Source organism: Ricinus communis, chromosome 1 (assembly GCF_019578655.1).
Source record: "Ricinus communis isolate WT05 ecotype wild-type chromosome 1, ASM1957865v1, whole genome shotgun sequence".
Taxonomy (NCBI): Eukaryota; Viridiplantae; Streptophyta; class Magnoliopsida; order Malpighiales; family Euphorbiaceae; genus Ricinus; species Ricinus communis.
The window spans coordinates 32,493,524-32,516,073 of record NC_063256.1 but is presented as its reverse complement, the minus strand read 5'-3'; the positions used below and the strand labels follow the sequence as shown (position 1 = coordinate 32,516,073).

The 22,550-nt window shown below is 29.1% G+C and overlaps 2 protein-coding genes across 2 annotated transcripts; one reads left to right on the top strand and one right to left on the bottom strand.

The window, feature by feature from the left end:
• Nucleotides 1-931: 931 nt before the first annotated feature.
• On the top strand, nt 932-5,006 carry LOC8261150 (probable pectinesterase/pectinesterase inhibitor 34). The gene is made up of 3 exons (XM_048377048.1): nt 932-2,317; nt 3,001-3,137; nt 4,108-5,006. The coding sequence occupies exons 1-3, from the start codon at nt 1,326-1,328 to the stop codon at nt 4,803-4,805; spliced, it is 1,827 nt and encodes a 608-aa protein (XP_048233005.1). The 5' UTR covers nt 932-1,325; the 3' UTR covers nt 4,806-5,006.
• Nucleotides 5,007-15,291: 10,285 nt separating this feature from the next.
• LOC8261149 (phosphatidylinositol 4-kinase gamma 3) lies at nt 15,292-19,445 on the bottom strand. The gene is made up of 3 exons (XM_002516651.4): nt 19,069-19,445; nt 16,915-18,571; nt 15,292-16,028 (listed from the first exon to the last, which is right to left on the bottom strand). Exons 2-3 carry the CDS (start codon nt 18,286-18,288, stop codon nt 15,651-15,653), a joined length of 1,752 nt encoding a protein of 583 aa, XP_002516697.1. The 5' UTR covers nt 18,289-18,571; nt 19,069-19,445; the 3' UTR covers nt 15,292-15,650.
• Between the last annotated feature and the right edge of the window lie 3,105 nt (nt 19,446-22,550).

The following is a 22,550-nucleotide window of genomic DNA, read 5'->3' as shown; positions in this document are numbered from 1 at the left end:
TTCTTCTTGGTTCCTTTCATTACATTATATTCTAATCTACGGTAATTTTTTAATAATAGAAGATAAAAAAAAAGCGACTTGTGATAGCAACTCTTGCGAAGTATAATTATACGAGCTCTTTTTTACTGTAAAATATTTGTATAGCCATAACTAAGCTTGAGATAGAGGCCAAGCCCGTTACCGCAACGACAATTCTATTTGGAGCCAACGGTGGCTCTATATTTAAAATTATATTTTAATTTCTTAGTTTCTGTTTAGATTTATTTTATTTTTATTTTTATCTTATTGATATTTATAATTATTCTTAATTCTCAATTATTTATAAATTTATTTCTGATTTTTATTCTTAATTTTTATTAATATTTTTTTATTTTCATATGACAAGAATTTTTTATTTTTTTTTAATTTATATTAAATTTTTTTACTTGTACTAATTAAATTTTTTAAAATCATCGCTGCTGGTAGCACTAATTTTAGAGTCAAATGAAAAAAATCCAACCAATGCATGACCGGAGCAATTTTTTATAGAGGTATAAATATCTCAAAAAACCATACTCTAAAAATTGAATCGAGACCCTTTACCATAATAGAAATTCATCTTACCACTAGACTACCACCATAGATTGTTACTCTAAGGTTAGATGAATAATATATATATTCTCGTTATATAATTTAAAATATATATTGATTTCCAAATTATGCAACAAAAATTTTCTATACATAAAAAAATAAAATAAAATAAAATAAAAAAAGAGAAAAGAAACGATCAAATAATAAAAAAAAAAAGAAAAAAAAAAGAACATGGAAGAAAGAAAAACAAGCAACAAAACCAAAAAAAGCAAAGAAAAGAAAGATCCACAAAACACATGCATAAGCACATACTCTCTCTTATCTCTCTGTCTATCTTTCTATCTTATCTCACACATTAAAAAAAAAAAGACAGCAGCGGGAGCATTAGTAGAAGTAGAAGTAGTGGAAGTGGTAGTGGTAATGGTAATAGAAGCCAGCTATTGAAAGCTCCTCCCGATATAGACTTCACACCCACCTCTATTACACCTCTTTCTCATCCTCAACCCCACACACACACCATTTTCCCCCATTGTATTTATATATAAACCCAACTCTCTCTTTCCATTACTACACAAATAAATAAACCCAACTCTCTCTCTATATATATATACACACACACACTTCACTCACTCACGCAGAGACACAGAAACAGAGAGCTCCAGCTCTATTTAGTTTATTAAAATAACTTTGCATTTCTATCTAGACAAAGTTATTGTTTTTATATATATACTACAGCACTACTCACCGACAGTCAAATGAAGCCGCTCGACTATGGCAGGCTTGGTCCGTCGGATCAAGGAGGAGCAGGACCCTCTACGGGTCTTGATGATCACCAATCGCAGCACGCCATGCCGCCGCAACGCCCACACAGGAAGAAGATAATTCTCCTTTCTTTCTTTTCTTTGGCATTGATCATTGCCTCGGCGGTTTCCGCCACATTATTGATCGGGCTGCGGACCCGTGCTTCGGGCAAACCGAGCCCGCTCGTCGCCCGTAAACCCACGCAGGCTATTTCGAAAACATGTGGCAAGACTCGCTTTCCGGCTCTCTGTGTCAACTCGTTACTGGATTTCCCGGGTTCTTTAACGGCTAGCGAGCAAGACCTTGTCCACATTTCCTTCAACATGACGCTGCAGCACTTCACTAAAGCTCTCTACCTTTCATCAACCATCTCATATCTCCAGATGGACACACGCGTACGGTCAGCATTCGATGACTGCCTCGAACTCCTTGACGACTCTGTCGACGCGCTTTCGCGCTCTCTCTCCGCTGTTGCTCCGTCGTCAGGAGCTACAAATGGACTGCCGCAGCCAATCGGCTCTAATCAGGATGTGGTCACGTGGCTCAGCGCTGCGCTCACTAATCACGACACGTGTATGGAGGGGTTTGAGGAGTTGAGTGGATCAGTGAAGGATCAGATGGCTGCCAAGTTGAGGGATTTGTCCGAGCTAGTTAGTAACTGTTTGGCGATTTTCTCCGCGAGCGACAGTGATGACTTTTCGGGCGTGCCGATACAGAATCGGCGTAGACTGATGGATGCCGATACATCGAAGCAAAATGCGGAGGGATTTCCGAGTTGGCTAGGGAGGAGAGAAAGAAAGCTGCTGACTATGCCGATATCGGCGATACAGGCCGATATTATTGTCTCGCAGGATGGAAACGGTACATACAAGACAATCGCGGAAGCAATTAAAAAAGCGCCGGAGAAAAGTAACCGGCGAACGATTATTTACGTGAGGGCAGGAAGGTAAAATCCCAAACACACTGCTACACAAGTGACTGAAAGGTTTATAACTTTTTATTATTAATTTTCACTAAATGACATAAATACCCCTGAAGTAAGTGGAAATTATTTTTCAATCGAAATGGCGAGTGTTTTAATTGACTTCTTTAGAGCAATCATGGAATCAAAATGATGGGAGTGTTTAACATTCACGTAAAGGTCGTTAAGAATGTTGGGCATTGGTTGTCAACATATAATTATTATTATTTTTATTTTTCTCTTTTAAAAAAATTACTAATATATTAAGACTTAAATATATTAAAAAGGAGTTAAGTGGAACCGTTCTATTGGTCTGAATTTCTATATTTTGATAAAAAATGTTGTTTATGAGAATTAAAACAATCTTAAGTTTAAGTCTATTTTAACCATTTATTTTCTTCACATTTAATAAATAAAAGATAAATTAAATCTAATATGAATGTGGCTAATTAATGTTATCTTTTTATTTTTCTAAATGTGGTAATATTTTATTATAAAATTATAACTTAGCTATTAAGTATGTAAAAAGGGTATTACTATTTTTCTTTCTGTTGAAAAGAAATAGCTGTCTTATTTCAGTTGGTATATTCTTTCTTTGCATAGCTTTTAAAGCAAAACTTTTATTAGGAAAAAGAATAAGAAAAAGAAAGTCCAATATAATGTTGCAGGTACGAAGAATCCAACTTGAAAGTGGGGAGGAAAAAGCAAAATTTGATGTTCATTGGAGATGGCAAGGGCAAAACCGTCATTTCAGGAGGGAAAAGCGTCGCTGATAACATGACCACATTCCACACTGCATCATTTGGTAAGAAATAAAGAAAATTCTCTCTTTATTATTATTTACCAGCGGTAATTACTGTCTTATCATTTTTTTAGCTCTTAATAATGTGGACCATATCATGACCATGCTTGAAACTAGTTGCATGTGGCCTGCCATCCTCTTCCCTTTTTATATTTTTATTTTATTTTATTTATTTCTTAAGTTTTTTGATTTCATTTACTACACCACAGTTCATTAATTTAGTTTGATGATATTTAATATTATTAATTAGTTATATATCTATCTATAATTTTAATAGACAGAATTTACATATTTTAGTTCAACGATTGTGGGTTTGCTGGAGGCATCTAAAATGTTCTCATTCCCTGCGTAACACTGTGACTGCAAATTATGCACTTATTGCCAAATATATCATAGAACACTTCTCTCTTCTAATGTGATTGGCTACTATCGCCCCATATTCAATTGATGGCTATAATCTGAGGAGAAAAAGAGAATCACATTATTGGAGGTGGGTCATATCCCTCACATGACTAATAATACCTTATACAACTTGGCAGTAGTCAACAGCCACTGCTTACTCACATAATTGAAAGCTACTACTCTTATCTTTTACACTTTTTTTTTTTTTAATATTTTCCTTCTCTTCTTAATTCATTTTCGTTTGATATAAGTTTGCTGATCAATCACTGTGATACTTGATTCTCCCGCAGCTACTGCTCTTTACTTAAGTACTTTTTTTTATTATTATTAAATTTTTTTTATTCATTTCATATGTAAATTTTTATTTATATATTAAGTCGATAGATATGTGTGTGTGACTTTTCTATTTTTTTTTTTCTTAATTCATTTTCTGAACACTGCTATATAATATGAATAAATCTCATGATTTGGTATAAGAATATGTAGTAGTTAGATGGTGTAAATTATTCTTGAAAAATATAAATTTTTCTTTATTGTAAGTTTGCTGATGAGTGAGTATGATACTTGACAGCTGCAACTGGAGCTGGTTTTATTGCTCGTGGCATAACATTTGTGAACTGGGCTGGTCCAGCCAAGCACCAAGCAGTGGCTCTTCGAGTTGGGGCAGACCATGCAGTAGTCTATAACTGCAGTGTCGTAGGATACCAAGACACTCTCTATGTACATTCCAATCGCCAATTCTTCCGCGAATGCGACATATACGGAACTGTCGATTTCATATTTGGCAATGCAGCTGTTGTGTTTCAGAACTGCAGCATTTATGCTCGTAAACCTATGCCCTTACAGAAGAACACCATCACTGCCCAAAACCGCAAGGACCCTAACCAAAACACAGGCATTTCAATCCATGCCTGTAGGATTCTCGCCCAGTCGGATCTCGAGGCAGCGAAAGGGAGCTTCCCGACCTATCTAGGCCGTCCATGGAAACTGTACTCAAGAGTTGTGTACATGTTAACCTACATGGGCGATCACATTCATCCAAGAGGATGGTTGGAATGGAATACAACATTTGCACTTGATACACTATACTATGGTGAGTACATGAATTACGGGCCGGGAGGGGCGGTCGGGCAACGGGTAAAATGGCCAGGGTATAGAGTCATCACATCAACTGTTGAAGCAAGCAAGTTCACAGTAGCAGAGTTTATTTATGGATCATCATGGTTGCCATCTACTGGAGTGGCATTTTTAGCTGGGCTATCAGTTTAAGTAACATTTTGTACAATACATATAAAAAGTTTTATCTACAGTGTATTCTTAATAATTGTATGCAACTATAAATTTTTCTATTCTATTTTTTGCATAAAGTTCAAATAACTATCTGTATGGTGATTAATTGTTCCTTTTCTTTATATAGTTGTAACTTGTAACCCATTAAGAAGATGCAATAGAAAAGTTAAATTCTCATTACTTGTATGTTCTTCTTTCTTTCTTCTTTTGTACAGTGATAATCTGCAAATATCATAATAAATTTATTTTAGGAAAGTACATACCTGCAAAGAATAATATACACATACCCAAGTGGTACACAGTAGTTAGCTCGTGTTGGAAGGCATTGGATTAGGTCTGACAACTGCCACATCCTCAGGTTTAGTTGTCACTTCGAGTTTGAAATTTTAAGCATACCGTGAATAATTCACACGTATGTACTAAACTGATAAAATAAATAATATATATTATTAATATTAAATTTAAAATTTAAATATAAATTTACTTAAAAAATTTAACTCAAAATTTACTTTTATCATGATTCTAAATAAAATTAGATTTAGAGAAATTTTTATGTATAACATATATATATATATATATATATACTGTAATAAATAAGAAAATGATACATGTAATGAGAATATTTTATATTTTAACATTGCATGATTGATACATATTAATTATCTAAATTTACTTGTTAATTAAGCTCAGACATAAATCAGAATTGTAATAGTTAATATGCATGGAAAATGACAAACATTATTCAAGACAAATAGGTTCAATGTGATGACCATATAACTTGACTTTGTGGCACTGGTTTCTTGTGAGCTGTGGATGGTGGTTGGGAGTGGTAATTACATTATTAGAATGTGAGGCTACAAATTTGATATAATTTATTGGTGTCGGTGGATTTACAAAAGTAAAATATAAATGCAGAAATCAAACTCATGTGGTGTTCCACATTGTTAGTCATAAAGGGTAAGCCCAACTGTTTTATAGTCAACTTGGCACTTAATCCTTCAGGATATGCTAAGCCCAACCTTCAAATCTGGCCTGCCAGTGCCACCGACATGTCTGGGGTCCGCCTGAACTGCATAATCTAAGTGGGTTGAACTTCAGATGGTTTTGTCCCCAAAAAGGATTTTCATAAAGTAATGGATTCATCAACTTTGATTTACAATATGATTATGATGATAACAAGACCCATGAAAAGTTATTAAAAAAAATATGATTATTTACCCTGAGGGAAATATAAAAAAAAAATGGTATTTTCAAAAATAAAAAAGTGGTGAAAATATGAAAAATAGGCTTATTTTTGGATTTTAAGTAGGTGATATTAGAAAATAAATTCATATATACATTACCTTATTAGTAAAATGCATTGTATAGCTAAAATACCATTATTTTGCTGACGTGGCGTTTATACAATGAAAGAAAGAAAGTGTCATATAAACATAATGGGTGTAATATTAGCACCACATTAGTAAAAATTGAAAATGTTATAGTAATATATTAAATTGATTAATTTAAATGAATATACTGATTTGTTAAGAGAAATAACATTTACTTAAAGTTGATATACATCCTTTTCATTTCTCCTAAGAAAATTGATGCCTTAACCTAGTAAATTTCCATTCTTTAATGAAAATTTTTAGCTGAATTAATATCATATAGATTTGCGGACGTTCCACTAGAATTATGTCCAATCATATTATTTATTTATTTAAAAATTTATAATAATTTAAAGTGTGCCGAATAATATTTTTATGGGCGATAAAATAATCTAAAGTTTTAATACAGCTGTGAACATAAACTTACAAATTTCGGATCTGTGTCTCCTTTTCAACAATAAAAGAAATAGATAAAAATGTACAAATTTGAGGATGTCCTTTGGGTCAATGAACCTCTAGTTGGCTGCCTAACATATACTAGAGAGGAAGAAGTTAAGAGCAAGAAAAGAACACACACTTGGCCAGCTTTTCCATGTAGAGTAGCTGTTTTGAAAGCTTAAACGTCTACTTGCTGGCCAGCGAAGCCAACCCCAGTTGTGCTTTGTGCTTGTGCTCAAGTCTTTTTGGGTCTCCATTTAGCCATGCCTAAGCTATCCTCCATCCTAAACTTACTCAAAGTTAACCAAGAGTCGGCCCCGTAAGAGACATTCAGATACTTTTAGCATTGCACATGTATACCAAAGAAACATAACGAATCCTTTTTCTTTTATTTTTTAGATTCTTATTTTTACAGTTCAAAGTACATATTCTACTCTGTTAGTTTTTCTGGATATATTAGTCTAATACTTTTAATAATGAATCACGAGTCACTCATAATATAAGATATTTTACTGCCACATCAGTTAATAAATATAACACATCAACATCGTATTATAAATTATTGACAGTTTTAGAGGAATTAACTTTTTTACTTATGTAATATAAATATTAATTATTTGACTCACTAAAAGTTAAAGATTATATGTATATATATATTGTTAAATTTATCATTATAAATGTTTATAGTGTTAAGATAATGACAATCCTTTTTCTCTAGTAAATTCATCTTTAAATAAATTTATTTATTATTTATGAAACTTATACTGATTGCTTGTATAGCTATTAATAAATAAATTTAATACATTATTTAAAAAAATTAAGATTTACATATATTATAAAATTTAATTATTATATAATTGACAGTAATTATCTTTAACAAACACTTTTTAGTATGAACCATTTTATTTTTTCTTATTCTAAAAAGATTATAAAGTTAAATTTTTTATTTTTGGTATTACTAGTTTTTTTTCTTCACTTGCGTTGCACGTGAATTATAATAACCGGACTTGTTATTATTTACATATTAATAATTAAATAATTTTAAGTAAAAATTAATATGGTAATTTATTTAGTAAATTAACATTTTTAATTTGAAAATATCATTTTGTAACTAAAACTTTTAAGTTATAATATTTATTATTTTGATTTTAATTTTTGATATGTATTTCTTATCAATTTATTTTTTTTAATCTCAAAAAATATTGTAATAAATTAAAATATATTTTATTTTTTATATTAATAATTAATATTAATATTTTTTATAATTACTGAAATGCATTTATATAAATATAATATTATATAATTACCAATATTTTGATTTACCAAAATCAAATTAATCGAAAGGTCATAAAGATAAAATTATTTATTTATATATTAAAAATATTACATTTAAGATGAAGTATTTAATTCATTAAAACATAAAAACATGATCAATTAATTTATAGAACTCATATTTACTATATGAGGCTTATAATTATTAAAAATGAGAAACATCAGTAGTCTTTTTAGAATAACAATCTTTTTCATTTTCAATTATTAACATTTTCATTTTTGTTAAATAAGAAAATTAAAATTTAGCTTTAAAATTTTATTAATAAATTTTAATCTACATATAAATTAAATTGAATTATATTTTTGTAACGAATAAAGTAATTTTGTACTTACTGGATTGTATATATGTGAATATTAAGTAATTGACTCTTTATCATTTAAAAAATAAAATATTACATATTTTTAAATTTATCATCATAACAATTTTTAGTGTTAAGATAGTGACAAAATTCTTAAATTATAGTAAATTTGTCTATAAATGTATCTATTTATACCTCATAAAATTTATCCTGATTATTTTATAGCTAGTAATAAAGAAATTTAATATATTATTATAAAATATCAAAATCCATAAATATTGTAAAAGTTTATTAATTTAAAATCAAATACTTGCAATATTAAAAAGTATTTCATATAATCTTAAACTACAAGTCTCAAGTAAATTTTAATATTTTAAATAATCGACATATTATTCAAATTTTTTTAATTTTTTGAGAATTTCATAGTTATAAATTACTAAACAATTAAATGTGCAATGATAGTTATTTTTTCTTAGAGACTTTTAAAAATAAAAATTATAGCATTGGTATATATTAAATTTCTTCTTAAGAAAAAGATAGGATGTAGTAAAAAATTAATATTCTTAATCTCTTTGTGCGTTTTTCTTTCATTAAGTCTTTTTTTTAATATCTACTAATATACATTAAACCTTAAATTATCATTTTTTTTCTTTCAATATTTTTTATTTTCTATTTTTATCCTATTTTTTTTAATATATTATAGTATTGGTATTTTATTTTTTTAAGAAAAAGATAGTATTTATTAAAAATTAATATTCCAAATATGGATAATTCATGAACGTCTATTATGAGTTTTTCTTTTATCATGTTTTTCTTTTGTTAAAGTTTTATTGTAGCGTCATATCAATAACTATTGATATATATATTAAACTTTAACTTATTATTTTTTCTTTTAATATTTTTTTCTCTATTTTTATCATATTTAGTTATTTGATATATCTTTCATAAAATTAATTACCATTATCAGTAGAACATAAAGTTATAAAAATAATTTAGGAAGCTTAAAATATAATTCAGAAACCAAATTTGCCTTGAGTCTATACTAATTCTAAAACCATTCTAAACGACTATGATATGCTCTTTTTAATTTTTTTTAACAATTAAGAGTTTAATGTTTTTAATATAAAAATTTTATAATCTTCCGGTATCCTATTTTTATATAAATTTTATTATTATATACTATCATTTATTATGTTTTTTATTAAATTATTCTAAATTAATAAAAAGAATATTTTGGGCCAACTTGAAGCTTGAAATACAATTGAAGGACCAAATTTATCATGAGCCTATGCCAATCCTAAAACCATTCTAAACGTTTATCCTATCTTTCAACGTTTATATTTTTTAATTATTTTCTTTTAAAAATTAAGAGTTCAATATTTTAAAGTTAAAAAAGTTGAATACTTTTAATATAAATATTTTATAATCTTTAAGTATTTTATTTTTATATAAATGTTATCACTATATACAATCATTTATTATACTTTTTATTAAATTATACTAAAGATTAAATCTACCAATTTTAATAACTCTAATCATGAGGTCCTTTTTTTTATAAATTTGTTTGTCCTCCTCCTGTTTTCACTTTTATATGTGTTATGATATATATGTTAATATCTAAAATATATTTAAATCATTATTATTGTTTAAGATAAATATAATTAAACAAAAACTTAATAATTTAACTTTTAATTTTTTTTTAAAATATAAAAAACTATCTAAATTATAAAAGATTTTAAAAGCATTTATGTTTAGATAATGTCAATTATTTTAAAATTATCGTTAAATCTTAATGATGAGTTAATAATTCATTATTTTAGATGATATGCATTGCTCATAGCATTATTGAATAAATTAAATTTAATTGTGGTCTTCTTTTAAATTCAAATATTTTATTTTATTATTTATCCTTACGAAATTAAATCATACTACAAAAAATATATGGTTTAGCGACAGACCAAATCCATCGGTAATGTTGTTTAATGACGGACTTACCACGATGAAAATCCACCGTTATATTGATCCTCGCTAATCACTTAGCCATGGATATTTTGGGTTCGTCGCTCACTTAACGACAACTTTAGTGATTGGTGTTTACGCTAAATGATGGGGAGGATTTAAATTCTTAGCGATAAACTTACTCATTTTGGCGACGGATATGCGAGCGATCTTACTGTCGCTGAAGTAAACCGATTAGCGACGGACGCCAATCCCTTGCTAAAGAGCAAGGGACAGCCCCTCGCTATATCCTTGCCATTAGTGAAGGATTAGCACACGTCGCTAATTAATAACAGACGTTCCCTCGCTAATGGCAAGAACATTAACGATGAATAGGTATTTTGTTGCTACTTAATGACATATTAGCAAGAGTTAGTCCCTTGCTTGTCATTATAGTTAATGACGGATTTTGGTGCCTGTTGGTAATGTATTATTTTAAAAATATAATTATTTATTTTCATCGCTAATCCGTTGATAAATTATTATTTTTATTTTTTTAAAACTTTATATATTTATTATTAGTATTATTAATAAGCATATTATAGAGAAATAAAATGAAGAATATGGGAAATAAATAAATAAATAATTGAATGTAAAATATAATATTACAAAGTATATGTAATGTATAAAACCGTCAACAAAATAAAAACATAGAAAAATAGTAAGTCAGTAGGTGAATGATCAGGATCAGAGGCAGATGGAGGATGGTATAAAGATGCATACTGGCCAAAACATGACATTTCTATAATGAGGCGTCGCATGTCCTCCATTTGCTTCTACATCTGCTCCTGCATTTATCACTCCATCTCGACCCTCTATGCTCCATGGTTGCATGCTGCTCCTCTAGTGCTGCAACTCCTAGCAAATAACATCTCGCATACGCTGCTGCAACTCTTAGCAAATAACATCTCGCTTACGCTACACATCAACTATGGAGATGCAACAGTGGAGGAGGAGGAACTGTTGTAGAAGTCTAAAGCTATGGTACTCATGTCGTACACTCGACATTTCTTCTCTCTACTAGACGCCTCTAAGAACAATTGCTTTAGGTTCAACTCATGTGTCTCCATCAAACCATCCTATGGCTAATTAGCTTTCTCCTTTAAGGCCTAATAGCGATCTTATAATTAGTAACAAAAAAATATTAATAGAATAACATTATTAAAAATTATAAAAATTAGTTTATAATATTTAGTGTTAATAAACTTACAACTACTTTCTTAACAATTACTTGCTATTATCAAAATAAAATAAAATAAAAAGATAAAATAAAGAAAGTAGTAAATCTAACTATTACAACCTTCCTACAACTAATAAACTTAAGAAAAATGACTAAAATAAGCTAGAATTGGCAAAAATTAGCAAAATGGCTCGAAAAACCACAAGTTAGGGCAATTTGGGATGAATAGTAGATTGATGACACCACAGAGTTGATTTGGCTTAGTGCACAACCAATTGGTGAAATTACAGAGTCGATAAGCTCTAAGGCTTGATTATGATCGATTTTGTAATTCTTTCGATCCTCCCTCTCCCAGAAGTCGATTTAACATACACAAGAGATAAAAACATGATTAAAACTCAAAACATGAAGTAAAAATTATAATAAAACAAATCAAATTAATCAAGAAATCATAAAAATAATACAAACCCTAGAAAATAAAAATAAAAACTGATAGAATGCAAATAAAACATCACATAGCAGATCCTAGATTCCAATCATGCAACCCTGGAAATTCAACATGATCTTATAATCAAAAGAATAAATCTAACATATCACCTAAATATTCTAATCATCATATTCAAAATCCAATAGAGAATATATTATCAGATTCAAAATCCAATATGTTTATATTATCAAATTCAAAATCCAATAAAAAATCAAAACATATTAATTCAAGGAGAATCTAAATCTAATCATATGAATCATACAACAATAACTAAAAAAGTCATTCCTAATCATGTTTCTAAAATATAAAATAAAAGAATCAATTTGTGAAGATAGGAATGCTAATGTTATTGAATTTGGGGAACCCTCGGGTTGCCACTGTTGAATGCTGATCTATGAGTCTTTAGAGAGGATGAGGTGGTTGAATTGAAGATTGATTGAGAATTCAGTGTCGTCTAGGGTCTTGAAAATTTTCTGTCGTTCTAAAGATATTTTCCTAATTTAAAACTCTTTCTTAATGACTTGTTCTCTTTATTTTCTAAAACTTTGTACTTTAATGAACGTATGTGAATTCTCATAGGTTGCTAGTTTATTGCTTAATGAATATAGTTAACCCTTGGCCTACGGCATATTATTCTATTTATAGCAGTAGGGTTAGAAAACCCTAGATGTATTAGATAAGTGCTAACTATTTAAAATAAAAATCATCAATTATCTTTCCCTTTTATCAGATTAATATATAATAAAATAAAAACAAATCTTTTATATCCAAGTAATTATCACTAAAAATATCCATAATTATCATAAATCACTTCTAGAAACTTCTTTTCATCAATTTCAGTTATTGTCTTTTTATTGGGGATAATTATTGGATAGTTTTAGTGATAATTATTTGAATATAAAAGATTTTATTTTATTTTATTTTATTAGATATTAATCTAATAAAAGAGAAAGATAATCGATGATTTTTATTTTAAATAATTAACACTTATCTAATGCATTTAAGATTTTCTAACTCTATTGCTATAAAAAAATAATATGCTCTAGGTCTAGAATTAGCTACATTCATTAAGGAATAGACTAGCAACCTAGGAGAATTCACAGACGTTCATTAAAGTAGAGAGTTTAAGAAAACAAAGAGAAAAATTACTAAGAAAGAGCTTTAAATTAGAAAAGTATCTTTAGAACGACAAAAGATTTTTTAAAACCTAGACAACACTGGATTTTCATCCAATCTTCAATTAAACCACCTCATCATCTCCAGATACTTGTATATCAACATTCAACGGTGGCAGTCCGAGGGTTCCCCAAATCCAATATTATCAGCATCCCTATTTTCATAAACTAGTTCTTTTATTTTATATTTTGAAAACATGATTAGGAATGCTATTTTTTAGTTATTAATGTATAATTCACAGGATTCCCATTATTAGATTAGGGTTTCCCTTGAATTATCATGTTTTTTATTTTTATTGAATTTTGAATATAATAATCTGAACATGTTGGGTTTTGAATATGATAATATGTTTTCTATTGGATTTTGAATATGATGATATAAGGTGATATGTTAGATTTATTCTTTTGATTATGTGATCATATTGAATTTCTAAGGTTGCATAATTGAAATTTAGGATCTGTCATGTGAAGTTTTATTTGCCTTTTACCAATTTTTATTTTTATTTTTATGATTTCTAGCTTAATTTGATTTGTTTTGTTATGATTTTTACTTCATATTTTTTAATTTTAATCATGTTTTAATCTCTTATGCATATTAAATTGGCTTTTGGGCAAGGAATGATAGAAAAAATTACAAAATTGACCATAATCAAGTCCTATAGCTGATCGACTCTATGATATCACCAATTGGTTGTGCGCTAAGCTGAATTGGCTCTGTGATGTCATCAATCGGTTGTTCGTCCCAAATTGCCCTAATTCGCGGATTTTCAACCCTTTTACTGATTTTTGTCAATTTTAACTTATTTTAGTCATTTTTCTTAAGTTTATTAGTTGTAGAAAGGGTGTAATAGTTAAATTTATTATTTTCTTTATTTTATTTTATTTTTTAATTTTTTATAATGGCAAATATCTGCTATATAATGTTAACTAAAATCGAACATTTAGACTTAGTTATAAAACTTGAACTTTGGCACGCAATTTGTAGTCCATTAGGTTAACATATTGGTAGGTTTAGATTTAAATTAAAATTCAATTAGACTTAATGGGCTTTGCCATATTTAATTAATTAATCAACTCACATGTAATAGAATATTATATTAACTAATAAATTAGTTTCTTAATTACAAAATTATCTTAATTCTAAAAATAAAATTTAAATTATATTTTCAATGATTATATTTATTAATAAATTAATTTTTTATTATAGTAATTTCTAATCTCAAAATATAGTAATATCAATTATATTGATAGTATAAATTTGGGTAAAGTTGAGAAATTACCTTATAGTTTGACGCGTTTTCACTTGAGAGACAGATATTTTTTTATATCAAAAAAGTATTACGTACTTTATTTTCTTAACATTTTTTAGATACACATTTATAGTTTTCTTACTTTTACATAGTCTTACATATATTTAAACTAAACTATCACTAAATTATGATTATATAAGCAATGAGGCGTCTAACAATACATTATAAAACTCACAAATATATTAAAATCTTATTTAAAAAATTAATTCTTAAATTTGATTAAAATTAATATTATATGTTTTAACAATTTATTATGATCACAAAATATCTAAACAGATACTAAATCACTATAGAATATCTTTTTATTTTTTATTAATATTTACAATCTAACAACTAAGAGAAATATTAAAAGAATAAAACACATGTTATTCTTTTGATACAAAATATCTTTGTCCCTCGAGTGTAAAATTACCAAACCATATAGTAATTTTTTAAACTTTACCCTATTAGTTTATATAATACTAAAATCAATTAATAAATATTTTTAAATAATTTTTATATTATTATATTAATAAAATCTTAAAATATTAGAAATATTAAAGACATTTGAAGATATTTAATTTTTTATTATTTTTAAAAATATTATAAATAAATATTAAATTTTATCTATAAATTTAATTTTTATAATCAAAACAATAACAACGTAAATGACTAATATACTTAATTCTCAACTACTTTATTAATTAATTATGATAATAGTAAATACTTTAATTCTATTTCTTTTTGACGAAGTACCAGACTTGGCAGAATTCTGAGTATTATAGTCATCAATGTGAGCTGCAGCACCATAATGCAGCTTAATTATAAGATTGCATTTGTAATTGCTGTCTGAACTGAAAAAGGAGCACAAGTTGAGTTTTCCAGGAAGGCAGCAGAGACGAAGAACACGATATAATAAAATGTAATGCAACATAAGTGCATATCGTCCAAACAAGCACCATAACTATCAAAAGATCATGATAACATCCATATTACAATTTCATTCGGCCAATTTTCTTAAACGACCATTTCCATGAAAAAGGGAAAAGGACTCTGACCTGAGGCAGGCTTGCTAGACAGGGTTAGCTGTATGGACAAAATGAGACAAGTGATGAGCACACAAGTTCCAACAACCAATCCAAATTATGCAGAACCCAGTACCATCAATGGATAAGAGTATCATCTTCAATTATTATACATGTGCATACTAACAGCTGCTTATGTGTTATATATCTACAAAATTTTCTAGCAGAGGCTTACTGGGACAGTTCATCGAGACGATGATCCATAATGGATGCGACACATTCAAGAAATGCAGCCTCACTACTTTCTGGAAGCACAGCATCCTGAGCCTCTTGGATAATCCGCTCAATCGCAGATTCCTTCTTCATTGTTTCCCGACACATGATACTTCCAATGGCAAAGGGAGTAAGCCCTCTCTTGGCTCCTTTCTTCAGCAGCATTGTGGAAATGCGAAGGGTGCGGGCACATGAAGGTGGTATGTCCCATCCATGAAACTTCAGAAGGGCAATGTCCTGCTCAGCATCAAGATCTTTGATATAGTCAAGAATTTCTTTGGGGTACGGTTGCTGAGCTTGAGGCCAATACAGCCAATCGAAAGTGCAGTCTTCAAACTGCAGAGAAAATGGAGCAAAGATGAGAAGTAAAAGCCACGAATCTGAAAGTTGTACCGAGAGTTTAAAATGCTAATATATGAAAAATGTCAACGCCTAACAACAACATTACGTAGTTTGCAAATCACCTTGAGTCTAAACTATCATGACTACTGAAGTGGGCTCTTATGCTTATGAAAATTTAATATGTTAATGAAGAATGTTACTAGATTTTGCCAATGGAAAATCCCAATTTTTATTTGAACAAACAGATAAAGCCACAAAAATTCAATATGAAAATTAAATCGATAACATGGCAATTAACAGAAAGCAAGAATAATACTTATAATCTCATTGCATGGGGTGCGTTATATAGATTCCTCTAAACAAAACACCTTGAAGGTTGTAAAAAAGCAATTTGAGAACATCTATTGAAATTACCCCACATCCCCAATTAAGAAAATTATATAAGCTCACCATACTGAGAATTTCTTGTACATATTTATGCATAGACTAACATCTTGCAATAAGTTCCTTTCTCTTTTTCCTTTCCATATAAATTTACACACCACGTGCAGGTATCATATTTTATTTAAATCTAACAGCTAGAAGAGAATGAATCACCGCCCAACATCCACCCTCACCCCTAACCTCCTCCCCTGCGGAAAAACATGAGTTAAGCCCATGCCTTATAGGCCTACCAACAAGAAATTGTCTTTGCTCCTTTTTTATTTTATTTTCAAGAACTTTGACATACTAAGACTGAAGTCTTATCCATTTGTAGATGGAGCTGAACCAAAAGACAAGAGCACAGTTGACAATGCACAAGTCAACAATAACATATGTATTAATATATTTCATCATTTATCAAAAAGAGATTAAAAACAGAAAAATATATAGAGCTTACATTCTCAGGCAAGCAATAACCATGATCAATGGGAATAAGTGCAATCTTCCCTTCATTACCATCTTTGGTCACTAGTATGTTTCCAGCATGCCTATCTGCATTTGCTAACCTTATATCCAAGACTGAGATTTTGTGTACCTCATCCACAGGGAAAGCACGGGGACCCATATCCTCACAACTTCCACTGTTCTCCACAAACATCTGCAACGAGCCAATCTTTATATTCTTCAGAGAACGCTTATAACCATCTGGATGATTGAAAGCTTTGTGCAAGCACTTGATCATTACTGTGGGTGGAACCCCAGCAAAGCCCTTCTCATCATCCCAACTTAAGCGTGGCCCATTCTTTGGATAGTCTAATATATAAGCTGCAACTTCCCTTAATGCCCCTCCTCCTACTCGTGTGCCTTTCTTCAGTCCTTCACCATTCACTGACACAGGTAGCCCTCGAGGATTATTCACAGCCATTGGCTCCTCATCAACTGGCTTAAAAACAGAAACATATTTGTGACCTGATGAGTCTTGCATGAAATAAGCTCCCCCAGATCCCTCAGAAGATCTAATTGGTTCATTGCCCCTTTCTAATCCTAGTGATGTAGAGTTAATCAACTTTTTGAGCACTAATGGCAGTTCAACTTTGAAATTAACAATTAGAGGCTCCAAAATGAAATCTTGCAATAATGGTTTCCTGTCTAAAGCCCTATATTCAAGAGCTAGTGCCTGCTTTTGATGTTCTCCTACAACACAATCTGCGCTATCACTCAAATCCAATGCTTCAATAGACAACTCAAAATCTCTGTCGATAGTTTTGGTCCTTACTTTGGCTGATTTCCGAACAAGCAAGTGAATCACAGAATCATTACTCTTGCAGATATCATCAATAATCCTTTGATCCTCAAGTTCCTCACCATCACAAATCAATTCTTGGTCAATGAGATTGAATCCTTTCCCCTTCTTAGAAATCTGCTGCTTCACATAACCTACGTTTCTACCCCTCTGAACATGAAATTTAAACTCTTTCCCACACACAGTCCTAACTGTAATAGCTTGGAGATCTGAAAGTCTGAGAACCAAATGCAGCACTTTTCCATCCGCAACACCATAGTCCCTCACATGAGAATTGCTGCGAGCCAGTTCCCTCCCTTCAAACACTAATTTTTGTTTCTTCACAAAAAATCCTTTGGAGGCCTGAATCCTCAGCTTCACAGAAGCAATAGAATCCGACTCCATGACGTGCATAGGAATCAGGGACCCGGCAACAGATAGAAAAATCAAGATCGAGTCATTGGAGCGTGGAGGACCATGCCATCTGGCCAAATTGCAATGGAGATTTAAAGATTCTTCATTCACTGTACTAAGTGCTACACTAGCCATCAATATTGCAAATCCAGCAGATATGTATCTACTGCCTTTACAAAAATTGGAATTCTAAACCCTATTACGCATCATTGTTCAAAATTCAAATGGGGATAGACCCAATAAACTCAAGGCTATCAATAATGACAACCTCAAAAAGCCAAAAGGAGAATGCAATCCTAAAAACAAAATTCTTATAAAACATCCACAATGCAAGAAACTAAAACTTGGGTAGTGTTGTAGGATGTGTTCCTCTAAAAGATTGAATCATTCATTCACCCAATAACTCCAATTCGAACACCTGAAATACACAACAATATCTCGAATCAGACACAAGAAACAACCTCATCCAGAATCAAAAAAGATAGAATATTCACTAAGAACTACTAAAACCCTAACTTTAGTTCTAATCAGGTAATTTCTTTCTTTATTCGTTCCTTCTTTTTTTTTTAAATTTGCTTTTAAATGTGGTTCAGTTGATCATATTGCTCGAAGCTAAAAGTAACAAGACTTTCCTCTTAGCATTATCTAGGTAACCAAACAAGAAAGTTAGAAATAAAATTACCTCACAGCAATAATCCCAAAAAAAGAAAAAAAAAAAAAGTAAAAATAGAATGAAATGTCTGATTAAACCAAAACTGAAAAATTAGGCTAATTTCAAATGAAAATTTCAACAACATTTTCATTTTCTTGTCTAAATTTCCATTCACATTTCTCGGCAGCCAAACAAGCAAAAAAGAAAAAAGATAAATTAGAAAACAAAAGAAAAGAAATGAGAATAAAATCTAGTTTTCATACCTGGAGTAGCAAGAACCGAAGAAATTACTCAAGCAAACGAACGGAAATTCGGATTCACTTGTCGCTGTGATTTCTTTTGTTCCTTTTATTTTCAATTCACTTAACATCCATGTTAAAGAAAGCGAGAGATAGACATGAACAGTGTTCAAATACAGTTAAGATATTTATAGCATACCTTTTTGACTTTCAACGGAAGTTTAGGCTACCTATTGACGAAGTTACTTATGTGGACGGAGTTTCTTTTTTTTTTTTTTTTTTTTCTTTCTTTCCTTTTGCTTGACGATTTGAATTTTTGTCTTTAAAAAATTAAAGTAATAATCGTCTTGTTTTATTTAAGACAAAATCCATTACTAATTCTCAGAATTGTTTTTTGAAGAATACTCAGAATTTTGAGCTTTATTAAATTGAGTTTTAATATTTTTATCTTTATTTTATTTTATTTTTATTTTATTAAAATAATTTTGTATATTTTGTAGAGTTTTTATGATTTTACTTTTATTTTAATTAAAAATTATTAGATCTTCACTAAAATAAAAAAAATATAAGAATTTAACAAAATAAAGTAAGAATTTAGAAATTCAATAAAATAATGTTAAGAATTTAAAAATTCAAAAATATATTTTACTTTTATTTTATCAATTTTTAAATTATTATAATATAATATTGAAACTTTTTTCTTTAAGTTAAATATAAAATGGAAACAATTTGTAGTTAAAATCTTATTTAAATCAAAATAAATTTACTATCAAACTAAGTCTATAAGTATTATAATATTTAAATTTCTAAATATGATAATTTTATTATATTTGATAATTTTAAAATAAAAATGAAATTATGGTGTTCGAAGATGAAATAGAGTAAGACTTATACTACATCAAGATGAAACTAAAATATAATAAGAGAATAACATGAAAGAAAGTAAAAGTACTATTTAATTTTTATTTTGAAAAGGATGAGAATTTTTTAATTTGGTAAAAGAAAAAAGGAAAGGGACATTATCTAAGAATGTAGGATGATGTAATAAATTTGCTCTAACTCAGCAATGTATATGGAGATTGGTTGTAAGAATCCTAATATTAGAAGAGAAGGAACTATAGAAAGAACAAGCATTCCATTTTTTAATCTTAAATTCTCTTTTGTTTTTTTCCTATTTTTTATCTTTTATTTTTAACTGTCTTTTAACTTTACAACAAAAAAACCATCTAATATTTTTTATAATTTTTTTAATGAAAAGTGAATACATGCGAGGAGCGAAATCCAGATGTGATTTGATATTAATAATAAAAATATATAATTCGAATTGCAATATTTTTTACTAATATTTTTATTGTATAAAAAATTAACCAAATATATATATTATTAAATATGTATCCATACGATATACGAATAAATTATTATATATCTAAATTGATATGTTTAAATAAATCTATAAGATTTATATTTAATATAAATATATAAAAAAATAGAGAAAAGAGAATTAATGAAAAGACAAGAAAAACTAAAATTTCAAAACAAAAATATCAGCAAATAAAGACATATAAAAAGTAAAGAATAAGAAATTAGTGAGAGTTTTATCGAAATAGATTTACTTGACAATAAATTTCATTTTCAAATGTACTAAACAATAATGAAAATAAAGAATTGAAAATGAGTATAAATATATATATATATATATATATATATATATAACTAATAGACTGGCTTGTGAGAGACTCCTTCTCATGCTGCTTGCCAGCCCTTTCCTCAAAGGAGGGGCCGGACGAAGCACGCTCACCTTAATAGTCGATCATTGGCTTAATTGCCTGAGTTTAGGTTCCTTCCTTGGCCTTAGCTTGTGCCTATTCCATGTTCATGGGCTTTCCCTTTCCGCGACCATAGATGAGAGCAACGGCAGGGGAGCTTAGCTTACCTAGTCGATATATATATATATATATATATATAGTTATATTTATATTTATATATAAATATATTAGGTTGCATTATATGATCTAAAACATACAAAACAATAATAAGAAAATTTAAAATATTTGATAATTAAGAAAGATAAAAAAACTTAAAAAATGCTTGAAGAACATTAAAAAAAATGAATATATCATTTTAAGTGTTGAATTATAGCAATTTATAAATTACAAATTATTTGTGATTAATTTCTTTTATAAATGGCACTAGATAAAATATGCAATTATTATTACTTTTATGAAATAATTAAAGTTCATAATTTAGGTGTTGTAAACTATAATACTATATTATTTTAAAATTAGAAAAGATGTTAAAATAAATGTAATTTTAAGAATTGAAAGAAAAACTAACAAATTATATAACTTTCCTTTAGAATTGAGAAAATAATGTTAAAATATTATTTTCTTACCTATAATATTGTTTATATCATAACTTTTTCAGCCTAATAAATAAATAAATTGAGTCCAGAAAATTAATGAAGTCCTGTATAAAATTAAGTCCAGGATGTGAAAGTTATTAATTAAGTGATTTAGTTATTAGCAGTTATTTATAATATAAAGCAGGGAGGAGGGAGATTCAAATATGAAGTTATCTGAAACTCCTTCTGTGGCAGTTATTCAAAGTTTTTGGCTCATGATACTGGTGCTAGCGGTTGTTTACTTTAAGTAGAAATGCAGTTTTGCTATATGGTGGCTACGGAAATGCAAGGAATAAAAAGTGAAAAATGGACAGGCAAGGGGCACAATAAATGACAGACAAAAATCAAACAAATCCAAGCAAACATTTTCTCTGTATTTACTTTTGCAATTAAACTTTCTTTATACTTTGAGATTCTCAAATAATATTATTTCAGTATTTTATATTAACATTTGCAATCAAATAAATTATGGTTGAAAGGCGTTTGAAAAACTATAATCATCTTGAAAAAAAGTTAGAGGAGCAATCATTTCATGACAGTATGTGTACCACATACGTGGCACGACTGCAACCAATTCACAACTAACATAATTTGGCACGCCAAGTGGGGATTTGTTCTATAATGGCCCCAAGAACAAGAAATAATGATGGAAAAACAAATGGATTCTCAAGTTATCATGGTTTCGTTGATGAAGTAGAACGTGAACCTAAATTTTTATTCCTCACATAGTATAATAGTTGGAGAATAACATGGCATTTCATGGCACATCTCACCACTATGAGGCGCTATCAATTGCTGGAAGAGTCATTGGCGAACCACCTACTGTCAATGTACTTGGAGGCCTAAGTATTGATTTAACTAATCCTGTTGGTAATCCTTTAAGGATTTTTAATTCATTCACAAGAAATCCAGAATATGCATCTTAAAATCTTAAAGAAATTAGTGAGAATTTAACTAGTAGTCACTCTAATACCTCTAGGAGTGAATATTCAAATGCTAATGCTGGAGAGAAAAATACCCAAGAAAGAATCTAGGGGGGGTAATTTTCTCTTGATAATGAAAGAGCTCCCAGGAATAATATAGAGGTTATTAGTGTGGTGGAGCC